Genomic DNA, 24,970 nt, shown 5'->3' with positions numbered 1-24,970 from the left:
GTTGTGAAGTTTGGAGCTAATGTAAAGTTAGGGCATAGTAAGTGCTCTCCAATGAAACATTCAATCATAACCCTTTATGTTACGATTGAATGGGTTTCTTTCTTTCTTCCTTTCTTTCTTTCTTTCTTTCTTTGTCGTTGAAGCGTCTCTGAACACTGGGGATAAATACTAGGAGAGACATATGTGTGAAAATCAGTTCTGCTCCACCTCTCTGACTCATCCTGCTATAAGACGCGGAGCGCAGGAGAAAACCTTGACCGCCGGACACGGGCGGCGCTGCACCGGCATTGTTTTGACGTCGTTTTTAATGGGAGGTGACTGCGGAGCTTGTTCAGGCAAAAAGAAAACGGCCACCCACGCTAAAGGCAAATAACGAAGTCAAATGTGACAAACAACGACATGTCGGGGGTGGGGGGGGGGGGGTGGTAGGAAGATCTCATAAGCATCGGATGCAATGCTGACCCCCTCACAAAACCTAACCAAACAGAAAACAGGGTGGCTAGTTTATCCGTCACAGATGGAAAGCGCACGAATAAACTGCGGAGGGCCAGAGAGAGAGAGAGAGAGAGAGAGAGTACACCAGCTCAGAGCCCTGGGGATGTGTTATAGCTTGTTTTATTTATTTAGTTATTTATTTTAGTTTTTTTTTTTTTTGCAGCATGCAGAATGCATAAATAAATGAAGTAACATGCTTGTTCTTTTTTTTTTTGTTTTTTTTTTTGACATCTACTTTCCTGGTGATCCGTTTCACTTCGTAAACAGCAGATAATGAACAGCGAGATTCCAACTGTGCCAGCCACTGACAGAGGGCAACTAAAACACCCATCTCACTGCCTGCAGAGAGTTCAAACTAATTATACTGCCAAAGATCACAGGAGTTAGTTAATCCACACAGTCAAAGGCTGTCCAAATACCAGATTACGGCAAACGGGGATACCAAAATCTAATCATTCATCAGACAAAAGGGCACCTTGTTCACAATCCAAATTTTTCTACTTTGTGACTTCACTTCATCTTAGTATCAACGTGAAATATGGAGAGGATGAGTTCATCTCACTGACGGAGGAAAAAAAAAATGTCTTGAAGTCTCTTTTGAAGAAAGAACAATATTGAACTTGGAATACTCATACATCAATGTGAGATGCAGAATTCCTTCCATAAACTAAAAACCTCTTGAAACAATCCCCCCTCCCCCCGCCCCTATCAGTTCCATAAATGGGGTTTGTTAGTAGCTGAGGCATGTGGTATTCAGTGTTCTTTAGTTTTCTACAGGCCATGCAATATAGCTTATAAAACTAAGGGATGTGTTGGTCCATGTTTGCCAAAAATGGCAAAAAGGATAGAAATCCTCTATGGTGAAACGTAAACTAAAACATCTTAAACATTAAAAAAAAGAGAGACTATTAAAAAAAAGCTGACCTGGAAATGGGCATAGATTTTTTTTTTTTTTAGATTTTCTACGTCTCTCACAAACCAAGGTTGTGGGCTAATTTTTTTTATACGCTCTAAGGAAACACAATATAACGGGTCTTAAACTATTACTTGTCACGGATTTGGAATTTTTTTCTTTCTTTTTTTTTTTTTACATAAAAATGTCATCCCTAATCTACTGCCTTATTCACAGAGGATTCCGTGCCACCGAGGAAATACAGGTCGGGATTTTGTTGACGGTTTGAAAATGGTCTTACGTAAAGGCCCCTCCCCCCCCTCCACCTCTCCCCCCCCCCTTTTTTTTAATCCACTTCTACAGGACGTCTTCTTGACTGGGTTTCTTTGAATGTCGTTTTTTTTCCACATAGAATGGGAACATCTCCTTTGCCTTTATTTACTCATCATGAGTTCTGTCTTCATGTTTTACACATGAGTGTGTGTTCCTGGGTCAAGCCAGTTCAGCACTGAGGACAGTACTCACCTGTGACATTGGTGGGGGTTGACGTTAAATTCCACAGTATCAAACTTCGGGCAGCTAAAAGAAAAGAAGAGAGAGAGAGAAAGAGAGAGAGAGAGAGAGAAGAAAAACATATTTAAAATGATGTCAGAAAACAAATGACTTTTTTTTTTGTTATTAGAGGCTGCTGTATATTTCAGTCTCTTTCTTATGTTACCAGTCAGAAGAAATAAAAGACTGTGTGTTGCTGATGTAATGATAGCGAATGAAGAATGCAGAGAGCTATTGTATGTCATTTCATACAGTGGTGAAGCAGAACACCGCTGACTGTATATATGAGCTATTTGTAAGGAAGGTACTCTGTCAGGTAATATTTGGCTTTGATGTAGAGTAAAGCCCACCTGCATTGTTCAGTATGACCTCGAAAAGAATACTGCGACACCCCCCCCCCACCACCACCACCACACACACACACACACTCACACACACATACTCACACACACACACACTGACGCTTCGTTAAACCGCGTGAAGGACCATGAAACCCGTTTCCATGTCTGTCAAAGAGCGACCACAAAATTGAATTTAACAGCACTGCATATTTTTTTTCCACTATGCTGCGAGATCAAAGGGCAGGAGAGCTAGCTATGTAAATAAAAAGAAAAAAAAACCAACTAAGGCACTGGATGAAGGTTTGAATTTCTACCCAACGCTAGCCTTTGATGAAGTAGCTGATAAAGTTCATAGTTCTGTAGTTCTGTTACTCTCGAAAAGAAGCAACTGTTATTACAGTCAGAAATGAATGAAGGTGGAAAAAAAAAAAAGGTAAAATAAAAAGGTCCAAAGAAGCAATCTTGACACATGCCCGCGCACGCGCGCGCGCACACACACACACACGGGCAAATACTCTATAGCGGTTTCTGAGCGGCTGTTGATTTTTTTTTCTTTTTCTTTTCCCATATTCCATACCCGCTATTATATTTTGAGCCTGTGAGCTTTGAAACACAAACAGTGTCTCTGGGTGTGTGTGTGGGGGGGGGCATCGTTCTTCGATGAAAGATTCACGTGTTTGGAAGAGCTTTGGTTTTTTCTATCTGACGCCACAGTCCAAGAACAACATATAGCCTGGCCTGGCCTGATATTTACGAAGCTGCTTTGTGTTGGCTGCTCCGGCTCACAATGGCACTGGTTTTTATTTCCCGATTGTCTGGTCCCATCCACTGCCCGCCCAGATAAAACAAGCTGACTCATTAGTTATCGATTCAACAAAAGAGACGCTTTCAGCGTAAAAAAAAAAGGCAGCGCGCGGTTTACGGGGAGGGGGGGACACACACTCCCCACGCGTGTTAAACCACAGAACTGTAATAACTGTAATTCTGTCTTAAAAAATAAAGAAATAAAAACGTAAAAAATAGCGCATTTTCGCATGTGCTTGTTTATCTGCGCGCAAAAGCGACTGGACAATTGAACTGTTTTGAATTACAGAGTTAGACGTCGTTAGGTTCCTTAGCCATTTCATCTGTTCACTTATTCATTCTATTCCATCACTAATACACCTGAGTTTCTTAATTAACAGCATAATAATTTCATTTCTTAGCTGAATTAGGTGTGCAGGAGATGGAGTAGAACCAATATGGTTCTGGTGGGTGTTCATGTTTATCTTTTTCATATATATATTTTTTTTAATAATAATCATCAATTTTTATTGATCCCCATGGGGAATTTTTATCCTCTGCATTTAACCATTTAACCCATCTTATACACAGTGAGCAGTGAGCACACACACACTAGGAGCACACACACTAGCAGTGAGTGCACACACACACACACACACACACACACACACACACTAGGAGCTAGGAGCAGTGAGTAGCCACAGCGCAGCGTCCGGGGACCAACTCCAGTTCTTTCTGCCAGAGTCTTGCTTGAGAGCACTAACATACATGTCTTTGATGGTGGGAGAAAACCGGAGCGCCAGGCGGAAACCCACGCAAAAACACAGGGAGGACATGCAAACTCCATGCAGAAAGGACCCAGGACGGCCAGGATTCGAATCTGGGTTTACATCATGTTTCCCTTAAAGTGTGTAAAAGAATTAGCCAACGGCCTTGGTTTATGAGAGAAGTAGAAAATCTGAAAAAAAAAATACCTGTGCCCGTTCCCAGGTCAGCTGTTTTTTTTTTTTTGCTGCGAGGCAAGAGTGCTAACCACTGAGCCACCGTGCTGCCTGAAGTTAAGTGAAGTCTCCACCCGCTTTCAAACTGTGCAGTGCGAGCGAGGCAAACGTGATAACCGCTACACCACAGAAACTTGGTTGTTAGTGAGAGAACAATATTAAATGACTTTGGGCACCTGAACAAGAGTGTGTGGGTGTGTGTGTGTGTGCGTGTGTGTGTGAGTGTGTGTGTGTGTGTGTGTGTCGGTGGGAGGGGAGGGGGTGTCACCATCCACTAAATCACAGAACCCTCAATGGAAACCTAATATAAAAACATTATCTTCCCCTGTTGCTCTGTGAATGCTACTGAGCGACGCAAAAGGTAATGTTATCCGTGTGATGTGGTTGGAACTGATAGCCTGGCTGTTGTAAAGTCACGGTTTAAAGGTTATTTTTCTTTGACCCACATAACACCAACACTGTAAAACAAATACATCTTGAAGAGAGCAGCAGACGCGCCGGCCAAACTTTTCTCTGGCTAAAATGAATGTCCCATTGTCTTCTTCGGTAATATAATCTGTTGGGGTTTTTTTTTTTTTTTGGTTTTGTTTTCGGATGCCAAAAAAGTCCCGAGGATTTGACAGGAAGAAGGTAAAAGTTCAGCTGTAGAGAAACAAACCATTTGAATTCCATGTGAATTTCAGAATCCGGGGGAAACTTGTATGTTTTTTTTGTTTGTTTTTTTTTTTAGATCAAATTTCTGTTGACCAGTTTCATATTCGTGTAATAAATGATTAAAACAGATCACTTAACAAATGAGGCACTTATCAAACTTTTTAAATAAATTCCCTGTGCTATTTACCATGTATAATAGCTTTATGATCTTCACGGAGTTTACTGACATTTACAGCATATATTCTATCCCTTAATGGCCCTGAACACGCTCCAGCAGGCAGGACAGTGGTCCCCTCTCCCACTCTGTCTGCACTGTGGATATCCTCCATCATACTGAAAGTCAACGGAGCACCAATACCAGATGGAGTGAGTGTAGTTGACTGACCACAGCAAGAGAGAAAGAGAGAGAGAGAGAAAGAGAGAGAGAGAGACAGGGAGAGGGAGAGAGAAAGAGAGAAAGAGAGAAAGAGAGAGAGAGAGAGAGAGCGAGAGAGAGAGGAAGGAAGGGAGAGGCAGTCACATTGCTTTCCACAGGCAGTGTCGAAGGTGTGGTGCGGGTTCGGCGAACAAGCTTCGGTGAGCGAGGGGATACGATCCACATCGACGAGGCAGATTTTTCGTCACGCCAACAGCGAAAGGAATCCAAGGCCGTCTAATTCACATCTGATTTAAGCAACTTAAATCGCGTCACCCGCACCTCATTAAGGAGCAGGCGTCTTTTCAACTGCATGAACTAAACCGCTAAATTATCACGTTTGGCAAAAGATGAGATCAAGAAAAAAGAAAAAAAAGAGTCCAATTTTGTCTACACCAAATAGAACAGAACAGAACAAATGTATCGACATATTACTAAGCATGATTCCAATGTTGTAAACCGCACGTCCGCTTTGCCGTTATGATAATAACATATTTCATTCAATGTGACACCTACTGCAAAGGAGGAAAAAAAAAATGAATTTCTGTACATGACACAGCTGCTGCATCTTACAATTGGTTGTATTTCATTAAAGCCTCTCAAGCTCTCGGGCATATGTTTTTCCTCAAGATGAGTGGTATACGAGTTAAAACCAGACATAAAAAAAAAAAGACATCTTCCTGAGTGGGAACTATTATTAGTAAAAGTCGTTTTGTGAGAGTGATGCAGATTTGTTGTTGGTACACATGTACTATCGTACTGTCAAGAACAAATTGAGAACAAGAATTATTTTACCGTTGGTTTCCAAATGCCGATGTTACGCATTGTTGACAGCAAAGTGACAGTAGTCTTGTAGTAAACAAGAGTGAACGCATTATGTACGCTCTTTCCTGACAGACTTTCCTGACAAATAGACAGACAGGGGTAGACTAAACACAGCACACATTCTGAGGTAATTAGCATCTTTTTCAGAGAGCAAATCTGAATAATTATCTATAACGTGGGCAATAATAGCTTTTTTGTATTGGGATGAGACAGCCAGTGAATGCCCACACACACACACGTTTGATAAGAACATCAATCCCCCGATAACGTTTTAGTGTTTCTTAATTACCCCGGCAACAAAGTCAAAGTAAGCAAAGGCACTAATTACCAAGGTGATAATTATGGTGGGCATGCTCATTTTCACGTGTAATCAAAAACTCCATCTGAGACAACGGGTGGAGGTTAGGGGGAGGGGAGGGGAGTGGGCAGCAGACACTGATCTGAGAACATACACGCCAACGTATCAAAGTACATATCTAAATCACTTTGTCACATAGTTTAGAAAAAAAAAGTAGGTGTGAGAACGGCAGTGTCCTGAGCTGAATGTTAAAATGTTTCACAAAGTGTAAACTGTTTAATAGTCTGAAGATGAACTGGATAATTTGCTTGCAGTCGTTGGGAACAGGGTAGACCCGTTGATAAAGCGTAAGAGTGTCTCTTTAAAAAATGACTTCTACGGGTTTAGGAATGGCTGAGTGTAGGTAGTCTGGCTTCTGATTAAACCATGATAACAGAGGAGAAAAGAAGAAAGAGAGAGAGAGAAAAAAAAAAGAAGAAGAACCCTGAATGGCCGCTGGTGAACCCGACGGTTATTCCGTGTCATTCCGTTCGGAGTGAGGTGTTTGGATTGCCCATTTATCCACGTAATGAGTCAGGGAGCTCGCCATAGGAGCGACGGCGGGTTATTCCGGGTTTACCATTAGGACAGGCAAGTGATGATTCATAAAGTCAATGAGTGGGTGTTAATCACAGTTTGATGTCCACGCTGTCCTAGTCCTCCCCGTTTAACATGCATGCATCCCAGAGACGCGGGAAAAAAAAAAAAACTGGCACAAGGCAGAGAGAGAGAGAGAGAGAGAGAGAGAGAGAGAGAGAGAGAGAGAGAGAGAGAGAGAGAGAGAGAGAGAGAGAATGGCTGTGAAAGACAAGCTCTCAAATTTAAGAGCCACAGTGTGGCACAAAAGAGAGGGGGGGGATGGGATGAAAGAAATAGATGCATTTCTGCTTGAAAACCAGAACAGCAGTTCATAAGATAGACAGAAAGAGAGAGAGAGAGAGAGAGAGAGAGATGGATAGTGCACAAGACTGAGAGTATGAATGAAAAAGGGACGCCTGCACTTGAAATTCATAGTACCAGGATCAAGTACTTACAAAGGGCACCCCACACATCCCCGCAATAAAGCAAGTAATTATTGTGTCAACATCAAACACAACTAAACTTTTGTCACCCTATGGGTAACCTTGATGGAACATGGCATATTTTCTTTTTCAAATGCTTGAAAGAGGAAGACAGAGTGTGTGTGTGAGGGAGAGGGAGAGAGAGAGAGAGAGAGAGAGAGAGAGAGGAACCATGAAAACGAGAAAAGACATATTATTATTATTATTATTATTGTGTATCTTGTTAGAACTCATTCACAATAACCAGACAGATGTTTACAGTTTAATATTGATGAGAATCTATTTTTGGTCAACAACTGGAATAAAAAAGAAGCCTAAAACCTGAGGGAAAAAGAAAAACAGGATGTGACATTCAGGGTCAACGCCGTTAAACTGAACCGCCCGACTCTTTTAACACTGAGGAATCTCTGCAGTGATCACACAGAAGAAAAACGAGAGACAAAGCTCAACCTGTAAACTTATCATCTTCCATCCCCCAAAAGTTTTTGCTCCTCAAGCATCGACGTCGCCTTAGATCTACCAAATCAACGGTTGCGTACGGCCTTGAGTGTTTCTCGTTTCTGTACTTTCGAATAGCGCTTTATTGAAAATATGAGCTCGCTACCTGTTTTCCTGTTTTCCATTCTGTTTTTAAAAAAGATGACATTTTGACAGTCTCAAAGTAATGGCAGCTGCAACGTGCAGACAAATGTTCAGGTGAGCAATTACAGCGAGTGTCTGAGAGGAAGGCGAAAGCCAAGTCTTAGAGATACTGAAAAGAAAAAGAAAGAAAGAAAGAAAGAATGAACAAAACAATGAGCGAATGAATGAATGAATGAATGAATGAATGAATGAATGACACACAAAAAAGAAAAATACTACAAAAATTAAAACGTGAAGGTATTGAACATGTACTTCTAAGCAACAGACATTTCAGGACACAAAGTGGACCTGATTTGCTTGACGAACTGCCTCGTTGAGGTGTTCGGTAAATAAATCGTGTTCTAATCTTGTTTGTACTTACGCCATCTCGACTGTAATCAAAGTTCGGCTAAAGTGTCTTGTTTTTCGCCGAAGCTCTTAAGGCTATTCGAAGAGTCTTGCCTAACAGAACCGACCGCTTTCCAGACAGAAGTGAAATCAAGGAACTAACGCACACGCTTGAGTGGATGGACTCCCTGGATATTACTGTTTTACTTGTCTCCTTGTTTTATTCATGTTGTAATGCAACCAAAAGAATTAAGTGCAGCACTTCAAGTGCACCCGGGTCGTTTGTAATATTTGATTTTTTTTCTCTTCAAGATTTTGAGATCTACTTTAAAGGAAAAAAAAAATAGTGCATTGACACATAACAAAGACTCTGAATATAGAGTTACTATATAACCTTGTTTGATAAGACATAGAAATATGAGTTCAATGCAGATGTCACCAATAGGCTGTGAGACTGGGTGAATTGACTGAGGTAGAGTTTTACTAAGAAGAAGACACAGATCAGACCGACAGATGTCAGGCTATAAGAGTGCAGGATGAGGCCAAACCGTGGTCTGAAACACAAGCAAAGCCCCGATAAACCAGAGAGAACGGTGAAAGCAAGGCCTTGGCAAACCGGAGGTAAACAGGTAAGGTCGATACGCGGGACTACGAACAGGGTACGCAATCACGCAGTGCGGTAACTATGGTGACGTATGGATACCACAGAGACAATGAGACCAGAAAACAATGAACAGGCACGCATAATGAACGGAAAATGAGTCCAAAGATCTGATTCGTGAATTGGTGAAGCTGAATGCCGATTGGCTGAAATGGGCGGAGATGGAGACAAGGGCGTGAAATCAGACTTCATGCCGTGTGTGTCAAATAAGAGGCCTTCTTTAACGGACAAACGCGTCTGAACCTGCACAAGATCCCATGACTAGCAACCTCTCTTATTGCTTTGTAATCGACATTACATATCATTCACTTTGGTTCGTGTTTTACGTTGTTGCTTGATGTATAGCAGTGCATACCATGCAGGACCCCGGTCTGCAACAAAAAAAGAGCATCTTAAAGACTTACGGGTTGTTGCTGTTGTTGTTGTTGTTGTTGTTAAAACAGTTGCCGTCACTGCAGCTTTGTTGCTCATATCAAAGTAAAAATTTCAACCGAATGACAATATCTATCGTCTTTCAGAAGTATAGAACTTTTCTTTTTGAAGTGCACTTCGGGTTGGTAGCATCATCATCATCATCATCATCATCATCCTGAAGTTAAAAGGAGTGCTGTTTCAGAATGGGACGACATGATTTTATAATAACCTCTCCTCTCCCAACAGGCATTCTGTGTGCCGTTCCTCGACATTTTTTTTTTTGCTTTCCCAAAGTTTCCTAAGAGGCTTCTTGAAAAGGCGCATAACTCTCTCCTCATCTCTTCTTTTATAGTTTAAAAAAAACTCCAATTCACTTTATGATGGTCCCTTCACACTGATGACTGGAATCCAGTCACCCCCCCCCCCCCCCCCCCAAGTTTTGGCCTAAATTCTTTTTCCACGGTATGCGAGATCTTCAGTGCATCCTCTAGTTTGTTCTAGGGTTGGCCTGGAGAAAAACATGCCTTGAAAACTCTGTGATTATACAATTTAAAAAGGAACATTTAGTAAACAAGTTTTCTACAATGCTAAGTGACTGTTTTTAGACAGTCCTATTTAATGTTTCTCAGTGTGACACAATGATTAGCTATTTTCTCAGTGTTTTAATGCCACAGAAAATGAATATTTGAGTTTCTCATGTCTGAGCTGGAGGTGGCAGGGATGAGGATGTGCATTTCTTTTTTCCTTTCTTTCTTTCTTTCTTTTTTCTGATTATTGGCAGGGCTAATGCCACATTTCTTAATTTCACAGCTGTTTTGGGCGTTGCTATTCCTTTGTTTAATTTTTTTTCACTTATGTAAAGTTGCAGCTGAAATAATCAACCAAAATGTTGTTGATTGGAACAATTACAAAGTCAAAAGGGACAGATGATCTCAATTCCACCCCCCCCCCCCCCCCCCCGCCAAAAAAAAAAAAAAATCTAGTTTCTTTCGCTTCATATGAAAGAACAGACTCTTTGAAGCCAAAGAAGATTAGAGAGAAAAAAAATTACGATTTCTTGACAAAAGAGTTTTGTAATCTGTCTCATTCTATTAATTTCAGGGATCCCATTCCACACTAAGGTTATGCAATTTGAGTGCGACAACATGGGTTCTTCTCCTAGGCTGTACTGTGTCCACAGTAAATCTCAATACATTTTCAGACTGGAATTGAAGCAACAGGTGATAAATGTCTAATATCAATTACAGACTACATTTAACAAAATAATTATTTAGTTATTTCATGGTTGTTTATTTTTCAATTTGCACATTTTCTGTGCAGCTTGTGACCTAGAGGTTAGAGAATCAGGCTTGTGACCGAAGGGTCGCCGGTTCGACTCCCAGGACCAGCAGGTAAACATCCACAACTGAGGTTCTCTTGAGCAAAGCACCTAACCCCCAACTGCTCCCTGGGCGTAGGTGTGCTGCCCACTGCTCCTGTGCCAGGTGTGTGTGTGTGTTCACTACCAGTGTGTAAGGATGGGTTAAACGCACAAGCTAAATTCACTGTTCATAGTGTGTGTGATCATGGAATTTCTGTTCCATATCAAATTCATTCATTTATTTATTTTTCAGTAGACTACTTTTATGCACAAATTATGCACATTTGTATATTTATACGACATTTATCCATTCATTTATTTATTTTTCAGAGGACTACTTTTATGCACAAATTATGCACATTTGTATATTTATACGACATTTATCCTTTCATTTATTTGTATTTGTATATTTTGGAAATATACTTAACATGATTTATGTTTCCAACGTTAAACTCTGTCTCTGATTGAGTTCAGTGTAAAAGGCTCTACTTAGGCACAGGTCCTCTCAGGCCAGGAAGCATTCACACTGAAAACAAAGGAACATTTGCTACTTTGCAAGGACAAAAAGCCCCATTGAAATGAATTTACCTGAGAGAATATTTCATTGCGACATTGAACGAATATTCTTTTTACCGTTCAAACAAGTAAAAAGAGTCAGAGCGCAGAGATGAATTGCGAGAATCATTCGTAAAATGTTACAGTTAACTGTATTTACATTTTAAAGAACCTTATCATCAATCTTCTATAGCCCAAAGCACCTTGTAAAACTAAACCAAATGCCAATAAAGCAAGATCATTGAGTAACATCAGCCCAAGTCTCTGTTTTGAGGCAATATGACATTTAAGAGACAGGTCTGACTGTGTAGATATATAAAAAAGCCATGTGACTAATCTACCAAGACACCAGTGCCAGTACGCCTGAGTGTTAATGTACGTGCCATGTTTTCATAAGGAGTTGTATGGTTTAGCTGTGCAGAATGCTCATGTCTAGCTCCTGTTATTCCAAGATAAGCTGTCTTCTCAATTTTATAAACAGTTTTGACTTATGAAAGTAATTGGGGCTACTTGTTTAAAATTAATATTTTTTGTTTTACCATATGGGTCTAGATGAGTTGTGGGTGTCTGAGCAGATGAAGGGTGTGACAGACAGACAAACGTATCCATGTTCTCTCGTTATGCTTACGAGTTGCAGACCGAAAATGACAGTTTAACAAAGAGATGATACTTAACAAAATAGACAGTGAGACAGGCAATACCAACTGACCCCTACACGCGTCATCCTTAGGAAAGCTTGTGAGCTGAGTTCGAGAGCACTGCAGTGGTTTTAAAAAGCCATGTAACAATAAGTACTTAGCATAAATATTTTATGTATTTAGACTGTATGTCTAGGCTGTAAGATTTTTGTTACATGCTAAAGTCTGAAAAAAGGTTGTGGGGGGGGGGGGGGGGGGGGGGGGGGGTTGTCTCAAGTTCCAAAGGCACCATGGACCTGGGGCCTGTGTACACAGATATTGCTAATAAAAAATCCAGTGGCATTGTGTGGTTGAACTACATATCCCTTCAGCACTTCCTGAGCCTTTAAAACTTCTCAACCAACCAACCAAACAAACAAACAAACAAAAACCCAGAGTGAGCTTGACTCCAACTGAGCGACTGACCTGAAATGTTGTTGGACAGCAGGAGAAGAGTTTCACAGGTCAATTCCGTCGCCACCACAGAGATTAACGTAATCCAGATGGTCAGCACCTGCACAGAGGAAAAAAATTAGGGCAAGAGGTTTTGAGCGAGAGTTTTCAGAGGGACAGAAACCACGCAGAGAAACCCTTAAACCAACAGAAAAGAATGTATGGAGAAGAAAAGCCGTGAAAACCTTACTATTTTAAGCAACAGTCTCATATCTGAAATACCATGGGATACATGTATTTTCCTCTCCTCAAAAACTAAATCACCGCACAGAAGTAACGGCAAGGCTAGGCCGCACGGCTATGAGCAAGTCTGGGTCAAATGTGGCAGGGTTTTTTTTTTTTTTTTTTTTTTCCCCAAATCTGCAAATTCGCTCGCAAGAGTTGAAACGTTCCTTTGCCACGGGCTAAAACAAAATCCCAACAACGGTATGTCAGGTATCTTCTGAGGAAAATGGTGTTTGTTTTCTTTTTTTTTTTTTTTTTTTTTTCTGTGCTCATTTACTATTTTAAATATAAACAATATTCCAACGCTGCTTCCTACAGGCACTCTGAGTCTTCACCAAAATGAACTGTGACATCTTTTACAAACTCGGAAAATTGGCTGTCATAATCTCCCGGGGAAAAAAAAATGACGGGTCGACGGGCAAACGGAAAAGGAGGCCACCGTCGGACTCATCCCTCTGAATGGCCGTAGATAAGTCCTTAAAAGAACTTTTTTTTTATGTAACTACAGCTGTTTGCTTGTTAGTTTTCTGGTACAGCGGGAGGGTGGAGGGATGCAGGGAAAGAAAAGAAACAGTGCCCTCCATTCATGCGTACAAAGGGCTGGCGTTTCGACTGTTGTGATTGGTCCTTGGGGGGAGAGCGGTCTCGTCCACGGCCTAAAACGGCACGCTCCCATGGCTGGAATCGGAACCGGAAACTGGAAATTGACTGACACCGGCGATATTTACTGCGAGAAATGAAGCTACGCTCAAAATGTTTTATTAATCTCTGCATCCGAGTGCAAGTTTAAACTAGCCCATATCGTGTGTATCTATTGTGACACATCTGCACTTAAAAGATTCTTTAAGAATTTAGAACATAGCTTAAATTCCCATTATAAAAATCACAATTTTCAGTTCCTGGGATGTGCACAGCCATGCTCTACGTACCTCAGCAACATACCACTTCTCTAATGCGGATATTACACAACGTGTGTCATTCACAACCTGTTCAGTACCCGATCTTACAGTTATTTTTAAAGAACAGGGTAAGAGATGTTCTTGATACCGTAGCTGCTAAGGAGAAAAAAAAAAGAGAAGAAAAGGAAAAAGATGAAGTGCCTAAACGACACCCTCGAAAATTACTGCTACTTGTCAACTGTAAGGAGCCCGTCGCACGAAAGAAGGCAAGCTCGGAATGAGGTCGCAAGGCGGGATGAAATCAGAGGGAAAAACAAACTTCAGGTCAAGTCATAAAGCATTCTAACAAAGCAGGACGAGCCATATTAAAGCTCTAAGCAGGACAAGATGGGCCCATTTTTCGAATTTCATTGCCGAGAGCAGAACCCTAAACTGAACATCCATTTTTTTTTTTTTTAAAGGTTGATCGTCTTCTTAATTCGTTTGCCTCTGCTTAATGTCAGCCGTGTTCCTCCCGGTGTGAAGAATCTGTGTTATTTACAGAACAAAATAACACAAAAACATACCAACCTGCATCACTAGCTCTAAGAGCACTTTGAGCTTCCCAACAAACCACTTCTTTTTTTTTTACCCACACACTCTTTCTGGGGGTAAATATAGACGCAATTAGGTTTGTGTTCAAACTTTTACCCTCAAGTCAGGATTTTAATTTGACCTGATTCCCATATGACAGGTGAAATGAACGTTTTATACTCATCTGAGGTTACCTTTGATATTCTGAACTCATCACTAGAGTCAGATCTCTGTCCAATTGGGATAACTGGATAACTGTGCTTGACAGCCGCTGGTCATTTACCAACATGGCCTTTAGGAGTAAAATTCTGCAGAAGTTTATTTAATAGACACGTAGCCTAATTGATTTCCTCAGAAGTCAGGCCTCTGAGCAAATCACAGCACTGAAACAGACATAGTCAAGGTACAAAGTTGACCTTACGCTTTAAACTGACACCTGGACAATTCTTATCGTCTCAGGAAGTGTGGCGCTCGACACGGCCGACCACCGTGTACTGATCCACAACCTGGAAAAATAAGTCTGTCTTTCTGAGAAAAAGTTTCCTTTTTGTTTGGGTATTGGATCAGCGCACAGAGGAATTCCAGTGTCGCTTCTAATTGCTCCTTCTCGATTCTCCTTCTCGACTCGTCTTGAATGTGACTCTTGGGCCGCTGCATTGACGACACGCAGCGGTAAGTTTCAGCGTATCCTCATCATGTTCTCAACGATCTTGATTCACTGATATTATGTTTCTCTACCGTTAACGGCTGGATGAGTCACAACTTTTTCAAATTCAGGGGAGAACGAGACCGAGATTATTGGACTTGGATTTGATTTTTTTTTTTTTTTTCCAGAAAGAATTAATTGCTCTCTTGGCCAAGGAATCTGACCAAGGGCACACAAAGAAAGATGAGAAATGTGTGATTCATTTTGAATTATATACAGTTTTTTACAAAATATTTTTTTGTCATTTTTTTTTTTCTATTTAAGGAATATGCTAATCTATCTGTATTGTAATGTTTTTTTTATAAGGACTTCCCAAATGAATAAATAAAAAGAAAATGAAGATTTAGATTTCATACAAATGAGTCAGAGCAAAACCTCTGAAAGAGGGTTTATTCCTGTCAATTCTGCCTCCTGTATAATTTATATTGGCTTCTTGTCACTTTTAGAATTGATTTGACGATTCATTTACTAAACCCGTAATGGATCAGCAACCACAGAGATACACTATTATTTGTCTTTTTATATCTCAGCAGGGGCTCTTCGGTTCTCAAGTTCTAGGTACAAATACTATGGGTTTTGCCATTGTACAAAAAGTTGTTAAATATACTGTACACATAATACATTAGTAGTAGTAGTAGTATTGTTAATAATTTTATTCATTAACTATTGTTGTTGTTTAGTTAGTTAGTCAGTCATTTTGTCATAAAACAATAACAACAATAATATAAGTTATTATTATTATTATTATTATTATTCCTCCATGTAGTCAGTGCCTCAGGGTTACATAAATGAATTTGAGAATACATATGCACTTGTGAAAACATTACTGAAGTACTTTCCACTGTTTACATAGCAGAACTCCCTGAGTATATGTAAGACTAGCCGACTAAGGCAAAGCCTGTGTGGTTTGTGGTGAATTGTGATGATTTTAAAGGCAATAAATATGACGGAAATTTTCCCTAGACTGTCGCTGAGATACGAGGCGTTGAAAAGTCACTGAGTCTTTCTGACACCTCTTGGCCCATGACTATCCCTTGTGGGAGACAGAAAAGACATGTTCACAAAAAAAAAATGAAATGACAGCTGTTCCCAATGCCAATTCTCCCTTCTCAGAGAAAGAGAGACAGACAGAAAGACAGACAGACAGAGAGAGAGTGAGAGAAAGAAAGAGACACTAAGCAAGACTAATCTGATGAATAAGATCTCTTCATAATTCCTGTGTATGATCCAGAGAAACCTCTAGAAGTCTCTAGCAAAACTCTTCCACTTCTGCTCCACTTCTGCTATTCAGCAACATTTTGTGGGTGATGAACCGGTTTTCATGAACTGTAAAAAAACACTTGATTTTGTTTGAGTGCAATAATTTACAGGCCTGTCCTAAACATGACTTCGGGAAGCACCCCGACGTATAATCACAATCGACTCACAACCTGCTAATGACATAAACCCGACTCGACATCCTAGCCAACACCGCCGCTTTCCAAATGCTTTCATCGGTCAAGCTAGCGCCAGATGCTGTTGGGTTTAGTGCCAAACATGAAGTGCTATTACAGTTAAAAAAAAAAAAAAAAAAAGATCATCTCCATAACGCGAGCGTTCCAAACGAAGAATTAGCGGCATCCTAATTAGTTTTCTTTTCTGATCCGCTTCAAGGCTTGTGAAATGAGCTTCAAGCCTCTAATCAAACGCATTTTGCATATTCATGGTTTACTCAAAGGTGACTCACATTCATCTTCGTCTCCCCCAATGTAACTGTCCTTGCGCTCCATCATTCAAATATATTCAGCTTCTCTTCTCTGTTCATTATGTGCCCGTTGCACTCTGAGTCGATGTTTGGCTCTGGCTCTCCTGAAAGTGTTCGAATTTTTTTTTTTTTTTTGGATTGCACCCTGTGGCCCCTTTGGGTGCAGTATCACAATGCGAAAGTGTTTGATTTTGATGCCTCATTGTACGTTACAGCATTACTCCACCTCATTAGGCTCAGTTGATTTGCAAGCTGCAATAAATTAGCACGCATGCTAAATAACGGAATGCAAATAGAGAACCCGCTCCTCTTGCCTACGCTAAAGTAGAGAAAGGAGTTCTGTGTGTACGCATGAGTGTGAGTGTGTGTGTGTGTGTGTGTGTGCAGTGCTGAGACTGAAACCAGCCTGAAATTATAACCATCGTCTTAGTTCTAAGAACCTCACAGGGCTTGTAGTACTTTCTTCACAACTCACAGCACCTTCTAGAACACTCTGACAAAAACAAAACAAAACAATATTATTTTACGTTTATCATTTATGCTCGAAGAACTTCAGGAACTACAAGAGATATGTCCTGTGCAGCGATGAATAAATTATGCTGTCTTAGGTCACTTAAGAGTGGTGAAATTACTGTGCGCACTATAAAAACAAACACAGTGAGTTTGAAACCTCAGAGCCGTCTGTAAATGAGAAATGGAAACATATGCAGAGACATGAATGCACCGCTAGGCATACACAGTGTACAGTTTAAAAAAAAAAAAAGTCCACAATTTACTTCGGTAAAGTCAGCTACTGGAAAATAAATCATATTTAAACCTACATTCATACTACACCCAATCTGTGTGAGAACGTTTTGTTTGTCAAATTCAAACACCATGGGTTTTCTTAGCTCATTTTCACCTCAGCTCTGTTTCTTCTCTTCACTGTAGCATCACAATGTTCTCAGTGCCTGTTTTATTGTTATCAATATGATAAAACACTTCTTATGACACTTCCAAGCACACTACAAATGATGCCACCTTTTCCCCCAGTTCTCCTTCATGCGGTGAAGTGTGACTTCGTTAAAAGAGTACAAACAGGTAGTAGGTAAGTTCTGATACATATTCAAGGTACTGTTATAAGAATCTGATTCACCGTATATGACAGCCAGACCAAGCTTTCGTGACGCATAAGTTGTCATTTCCTTTCTAATGTTGGGTAACATATGCTGGTAAGTGTTAATCACACATATAAAATACCCTAAGCAATGACATACCTGTACATTAAGCTTGTTTACCAACCAACCAACCAACCAACCAACAAACAAACCAACAAACAAACAAACAAACAAAACTTGCTTACTGATTGTAAACATGACATAGAAGGTTATTTTTATACAACTTGCAGCTCAAAGCACTTCATTTTTTAGCAAATCAGAAAAAAAAAACAGTAACCTAAAACGTAAACACAGAAACCCCACCGCAAACAAAAGTTTGGGCGACGTAATTACATGGCGACTCACACCAACGCACAGGTACATGCTCACAACAGCGTATGGCCACTCACGTAGGCTACAGCGTAGGCTCCTCATAGAGCCTACGCAGAGGTACACGTCCAGAGGCCGTATGTCAAACCGACCTCCCATTTTTGAGCCAAACCACAAAGCGCCACGGTTAATTTCACTCAAAACTGACTTCCTGCGCGGGTCAGCGAGATTAAAACCTTAATTCTTTGACCACATAATACTCTCAGTCTACTTACATAGTGGATTATGGTGATTGTCATCATGGAGATCCCTAAGAAGGGAATGTTGTCCAGCATCTTGTATAAGCTTGATTATGCATGGGATTATCATAATACTATAATATGAAAGCTCTATATTTATGATGTCAACAGGGGCTGATAACCAGCTCCCATTTGCAGAAACATTTGGGTGACACGCTGTTAGACACTCGCTTTCCAATAGATTTTTGAACTCGCTGTAGAACAACGTGACAGCTTGGAAACAAACGAGGTTTTTCCAAAAAAAAAAAACAGTGTCTTTTGATCATGTGATTTCTTTTGTTCTTTTTCTTTTTCTTTCTTCGTTTATTTATTTATTGAATTCTTAGCTGAGATGACATGCGATTCAAAGACGGCAACAACAAAATTTGATTCACGTCTGGACCATTCATCAAATTAAATTTGAATACAATGTATCATACTTCAGGCCTTATTTTAAAAAACTGATAACGATATTTCAGTACTTACTGAATCTTTACTGACAGTGCAAGGAACAATCAGCATGAAGAAAACTTCGCAGAATGCTTCAGGATGGATAACATTCGTTTGTGATTGCATCTTCACTTTCAGTTTGAGAAAAATCAGGTTTGGTCAGGGTTTGATCGGGTTTGATCAAGGACTTTGAGAACAAGCACCTTACATAATTTGTCTCCAAATAATGTGCATTCACAAAATAAGAAGGCACATGTAATTATAATCCCTTCTACCAGTATATATTGCTACACTGTACTTTCATATCACATGTAATTATGATTTGGCAGCTACATGTCTCATAACTAAGCGAATGCATAGGACGCAACTGAGGTGAATATGCACATACATAGAAATATGGGGCATGTGATATAACCTGAAACACAACTAGACATAGGTGAAACAAACTATAAATGACATAAATCCATCTGAACTTCTGCTTCCTTATCCTTGTTTATTCTTGACATTTTTTGCGTGTGCTTCGGAGCTTTTATTCCTCTCAGATCTTTGATGCGACGTGCGGCAGATAAGATGGAAGCCTTTAGAGGCTGTGTGGTTTGCTCACAGCTCCTTAAAACGCCAAAAGCCAGGTCTGAGCACCCAATCAAATGGCTTATCTGCACAAACAACTGCTAGAGTTGGTGGAATTAAGTAACCCCCCCCAAAAAAAAAAGAATCACGCAAGCAGTGCCAAACGCCGCCTGACTTTCACTCAGCTTACGTTGTGCATTCAGACACCCTGTGGCTGCTTGGAAACTTTTTTTTTTTTTTGGTCGGGATGGATAAATGTGGCTTGACAAAAGACTGTTTTGTGGGGAAGAGGTTTGATTTCGCTTCAAATCCTGTCAGTTTATCGCAGTGAAAGTCACAAGCTCCTCATGCCTGCCAAAAAAAAAAAACCTTTCAGGAGAAAGCCCCAGAAAACTGTCTTTTTGTGGATTTGGGGTTCTTTTTTATGTCTTCATCAAAAATAAATTGCTCCCGACTTCGACAAGAGATCTTATCGGGTTTTCAAGAGATAGTAGGCACTGAAAATCTCTTGTGGGCCCCTTCTGTCCACATGGGAGTTACATAAAGTACTGTACTATTAGTAGTAGAGGCATATCTTCATTAGCTTTTGAAGAACATACAATTTGGTAAATCTTTTGGAAAAAGGAGAGGAAATTTGTTTGTCGAGCCGGAAAGGCAAAAAGCCATCTGTGTGGATTCAGGCTTAGGAGGCTGGTTAGAAACAGAGCCTAGCGAAGACAGCTGCTGCGCTTGACTGTAAAAATCGGTAATCCAGTCCCAAACAATAGGCCCCTAACCTGCATTAGCAGCCCGTACGTGTCCCCCAAATCGCACCGTGTCCCTCACGCCTGTGTTCTCTTTCTGCCCTCCCTTCACTCGGAGCTTAAATTCGGTCTCAAATAACTCAAATTGCTGTCAAATTGCTGTTGTGAGAATGAAACATCTTTTGCTTTCTCACTGCACTGCAAAAAATAAAAATAAACGGCCCTGGTGCCGATTTCACATCACGCAAAAGAGCAAACTAATTTTCACATTATTTTCTTTCTTTCTTTCTTTTTTTTTTTTTAATTTAGCCACAACCTTTGACTGAATAAAGAGCCTCATACCTAGCTTTTGAAAGTTTGACTGACAGATAGTTCAAAGGCCAGAGGCATGTTCTGACTGGCTGTTGCTCGGTAACAAGCCAAGAGACTGAGTCACATAAAAATGACCCCCATCAGTTATTTCGAGCTCGGGTCTCATCGACTAAGGGTGAAGACGTGTCTGGTCGACCCCCCCCCCCCCCCCCCCCCCCCCCCCCCCCCCCCCCCAAAAGCCCAGTAAAGTCATCATGATCCCCACCTAGATAGCCATAGAAATCCAGGGATTGGTTTTCTGAGCCGCGGACATGAAACTGCATGTGCTAGCCCTGATCCTCTCGCCCTTAAACCAGGACACCACAAACACTGTTTCTCACGGCTGTCACCACCTAAGTTGATTTCTGATGTGTTTGAGTGGAGTTTCTGTCTGATCAGGAGATTCGAGGTGAGGTTTTGGTGGTTAGGCGTTGATACTTGTCTATATTACTGGCCTGTGCATGAAGGGAAAAAGAAAAAAGTATAGCATTCAGCTCAGCGATGGAGCTGATTAAACTACAGACTGCCAGTATTTGTGCAAAGTCAAATATAGTTAAGAATTTACGATTTAAATTTCGAGGAGCTTGCTCACAGCAGGAAGTGTGAATTCTAGCAAGAAATGCCAAGAATCTGTGTAGGATTATGAAAATGACTTTTAAAATTTTAAAATAAATAAATAAATACATAAGCAAATAAATAAAAAGTCTTGAGTTTTGAGTTCCTCTAGCTACTCTTTTTTTTTTAATGGGCCTTATTTGCAAGAGGACTGCTTTTCAACTTTGCCAAGGTTGTGTGCGAGTCGTGCCAAAAGCCCCTTTTGGTGAGAATCCGGAAAAATCCATAGAGGAGATAGTTCCGTAGACTTGGGTTCATAAATACGAGAAGCTGAACCTTGAGTAAATTGCTACGGGCTCCAAAAGTTTGTAATGCCCTTGTGCTTTGTGACTGCCTGAATTCAAATTCAATTGCAACTTAGTTCTGTATACTCGAGACAAGATTCTGGGTCGAGGCAACCATATCTCCCTACGTTTTGTGAAGCATTGGACATAGAAAAACGAATGATCTGATCTGTGTGATTCTCTGGAACAGCTCTACATTCACTCAGTAAAGACATGCTTAAGTAAAGCCACTGCGGTTTCAGCTTTGATACATATTCCAAGTGTGAAATTTCAATGGAACCATCAGATCAGTAGAACAACTCACAGCAGTAACTGTCGTGATGGAGATAATCATTACATATATACACAGTTCGAAAGAAATGCATCGATATACGACACTATCACGAAAAACCCTCTGTAAAACTTGAATTTGCTGTTGACCCGTTGGAATTTTCTTGATATCGTTTCGGTCTAATCACACAAAATGCATTAACAGTTGCTTGAGAGCTGACACGGTCGCATTACACAGCTCCACACTGAAAAACCGTCCTTTCTCTTACAATTGGACTATTGAACGTGGGCGTCGAACATTGGTAAAGAGGGAATTTGGGGACCTAATGGGCTCACAACAAACCTTTTGTTGATATCAATCCGTAACCACAGCGTGTATGAACTGATTACATGCAATTAAAGTAGATTACACAAACAAACTCACTGGTACAGAGTCCGTGTGAAAAAACACATTGTTTTAGCACAACGCTGGCCAAAAAAACTGTTTCAGTTACCTGCTTAGCTGAGTTTAATCAGCACTAACTTGCATGCCAAAAAAATGCCACGCGATTTGTTCTCTTCCGCGATACGTACGTATCCTGAGCCACAGCCTTTGTTCTCTTTTGTGATAATTCTCCATCTTCAGTCATGTAACGGGTTAATCTGTTCTCGTATAGGCCGTCACCGGCACGAAAACCAAATGGCACAAAACCAACTCGCTGAGACAACTTGTTTCCAAGGTGGACACTTGTAACCCCAGCACTGCCTGGGATTTATCTTCTAATTATGATACTGAGTGAACAAATGTTGAATTATTGTATACAGACTTCAGTTTTTACTGCTGAAAAAAAAAAAAAATCTGCAATTTACAGCTACCCAGTATTTTTGACACTTAGCTCTCAGTCATACTGAACTGATGATACGGTAGAGTGCAAAAACTTGGCATAATGGCCAGAAATCTTTCCTCTATAATAAGCGATGCTCTCTGGCACACGTCTTAAAGACCTTGACTTTTAATTTTCCACCGTCTTCTCATTTCTACATTTCATGGCCTTGTCTGACCTTCAAGGTGTGTCGACCGACACTTCATTTCCTTGAGCCAAAGTCATAGATTTAACAGATTTACCAGATTTAACACAAATTTCAAGCCCGGTAGGTTCTTGTGGTCTCAGACATCTACTAATGGAACATTTCCGTACACCCAGAGAGCAGGAACAAAGTCACTCGTTAGATCTGATTCTGTGCGTTTGGCGTTTGATGGTGAAGAATGTCGTTAATCGTCAGTTATTGTGACTCCGTCGCTTACTGCATGATCTCCTGATCGGAATGGGAAAAAAAATGCTTTCGTCTGACAAGATCTCTGTTTTTATCTGTAGATCCCATGGATCAAATGGGGCGGAGTGTCAAAGCCAGCCCGGACACGAGCGTTCAAACTCTCTAATTAGTTCCAAATGTCCCTCTGAGACCTTTGGGTGAGTCACCGACCCAACCCCACCCCCACCCCCCACCCCCGCCCACAAAAAAAAAAAAAAGACAAAAGAAAAGCAAATTAAAGAAAAGGAAAAAAACAACTCAGTGCCACACACCATCTATCACAGGTTCATCCTAGCTGCTCAGCTGTTGGATAAGAAAGCCTGTCTTCTTTCTTTCTTTTTTTTTTTTCTGTCTTCAGCCTCCTGTCTGAGTGATGATGCATCTCAGACCACCCACACACAACATGATACTCCCCATTTAGCTGCTTTGTTAATGAATGGGTTCAAGCAAAAAAGCCATGAGGAGGACGTTGTGTGTTTGTATGTGTGTATGTTTGATTGTTTGTGTGTGTGTGTGTGTGTGCATTCTCCAGATTGCAGGCTTCAAAAGGCAGTGTGTCCATCGTTAACCCTTTTAAGGAAGCCCAGTAGTTCTAGTGAAAGAGGCTCATAAGCAGTTATAATCACTGAATTTCTCCTTTGTGTGTGTGTGTGTGTGTGTGTGAGAAAATCTCCCATACTCACAAACAATCCTCATGGGGAGCGGTGGTGCTTAGACTGATTACCCTCTGCCAAAGTCACCTTCTTAATGTTACATTATAATCATCCGCCATAGATAATATGGCGGCAACTGACTCCATTTAATCGAATTGACATTAATTAAGCTGGTATGCGACCCAGCCATACAAAGACATTAATCACTTCCCGTACATTAGACTTGTTAAAAAGTAAAAATAGAGGTGGAGAGACTTTGAACCCATCGTTTGTGCGTCTGTATCTTGACCCCGTCAAAAAACACCAATCTCCATAAACGTCGACGTCATTTGGTCCAAAAAAAAAAAAAAAAGATTTCCAGTTTGCCATGAATAAAACGAATGGAATTGTTCAACAAAAATGTTTCCAGGGAGATTCTAGCTTCGTTTGTTGGCTTTTTCAAATGCAAATGCGTACACAATTAACTTTTCTTTTGTTTTCTGTATCCTGAAACCGCTCGCAGCGTGAGAACTGGGAAGGGAGACGTTAATGGCCTCTGACAATACACGGGCTTTTTGAAATGGTACATGAATTTCTCATCAAAATACACACGCGCACACACACGCAGACACACACACACACACACACACACACACACACACATACATACACACATACCAAAAAAAAGCAATTAAGCAGTTCTCAAAATACTAAACAGGTCTGTTTTCTGTCTCTGTTTTCATCCAGGAAAAACAACACCTTGGTATTAAAATGCAATTTTAAATCATGTGTTTTTGTGATTTATCTCAGTATCCTTGATTAGATGGATGGTTGATATAAGCAAAGTTAAATAGTGAGTGGATACTCTAAATATTGACACCAGGTAGGGAGAGGCATCAGGTCTTATACTGTATTGACCCTCCAAATCTATTCATTCTGTTTATGGAGATCTGAAAGTCTTTTTTTTTTTTTTTTGATTTGTATTTTGCCTTACTTGGATGTTGCTTCGGATAAAAAATGTCTGCTCAATAAATAAAAGATGAACAGAAATAGTTTGGGTCATTTCAAAACTCAAAATTAAGCAACTGTAAAAAAAAAAAAAAAAAAAAAAAAAAATGAAAGCCTAAAATGAATATTTTACCATGCTCATGCTGTAAACTTACTGTTGTAAGAGGCCAATGATGCAAAATGCTTCTCATGTGTCAAATAAATTAAATATTATACAGATTTAATTTATGAAGTAGAGGCAAGACAGGGCAAATACATATCACGAGTCCACAAACCTATTGGGAGCTGAACGGTCATCAAAAGCCAGGACTCCAGCCATTAAGGAGCTGTCTCTGGTATGCGTGCCGTGGCTAAGTTCGGTATTGGACCAGACAAAAGTTCAGGGAAGTAAAACAGTGAACTACAGTCATATACAAGT

The 24,970-nt window shown here is 40.4% G+C and overlaps 1 protein-coding gene across 1 annotated transcript in view; it reads right to left on the bottom strand.

The window, feature by feature from the left end:
* The window catches only part of crhr1 (corticotropin releasing hormone receptor 1), a 166,011-nt gene that overhangs the window by 49,147 nt on the left and 91,894 nt on the right, over positions 1–24,970 (bottom strand). The window contains exons 3-5 of the mRNA XM_030793977.1: positions 13,600–13,619; positions 12,419–12,506; positions 1,913–1,966 (exon numbers count right to left, since the gene is read on the bottom strand). Of these exons, the coding sequence (XP_030649837.1) occupies positions 1,913–1,966; positions 12,419–12,506; positions 13,600–13,619 (162 nt within the window). The remainder of the gene's footprint in view (positions 1–1,912; positions 1,967–12,418; positions 12,507–13,599; positions 13,620–24,970) is intronic.

This window comes from Chanos chanos, chromosome 16 (genome assembly GCF_902362185.1).
Source record: "Chanos chanos chromosome 16, fChaCha1.1, whole genome shotgun sequence".
In the NCBI taxonomy this organism is placed as follows: domain Eukaryota; kingdom Metazoa; phylum Chordata; class Actinopteri; order Gonorynchiformes; family Chanidae; genus Chanos; species Chanos chanos.
Note: the sequence above shows the minus strand (reverse complement) of the source record. Positions and strands in the feature narration are given on the sequence as shown.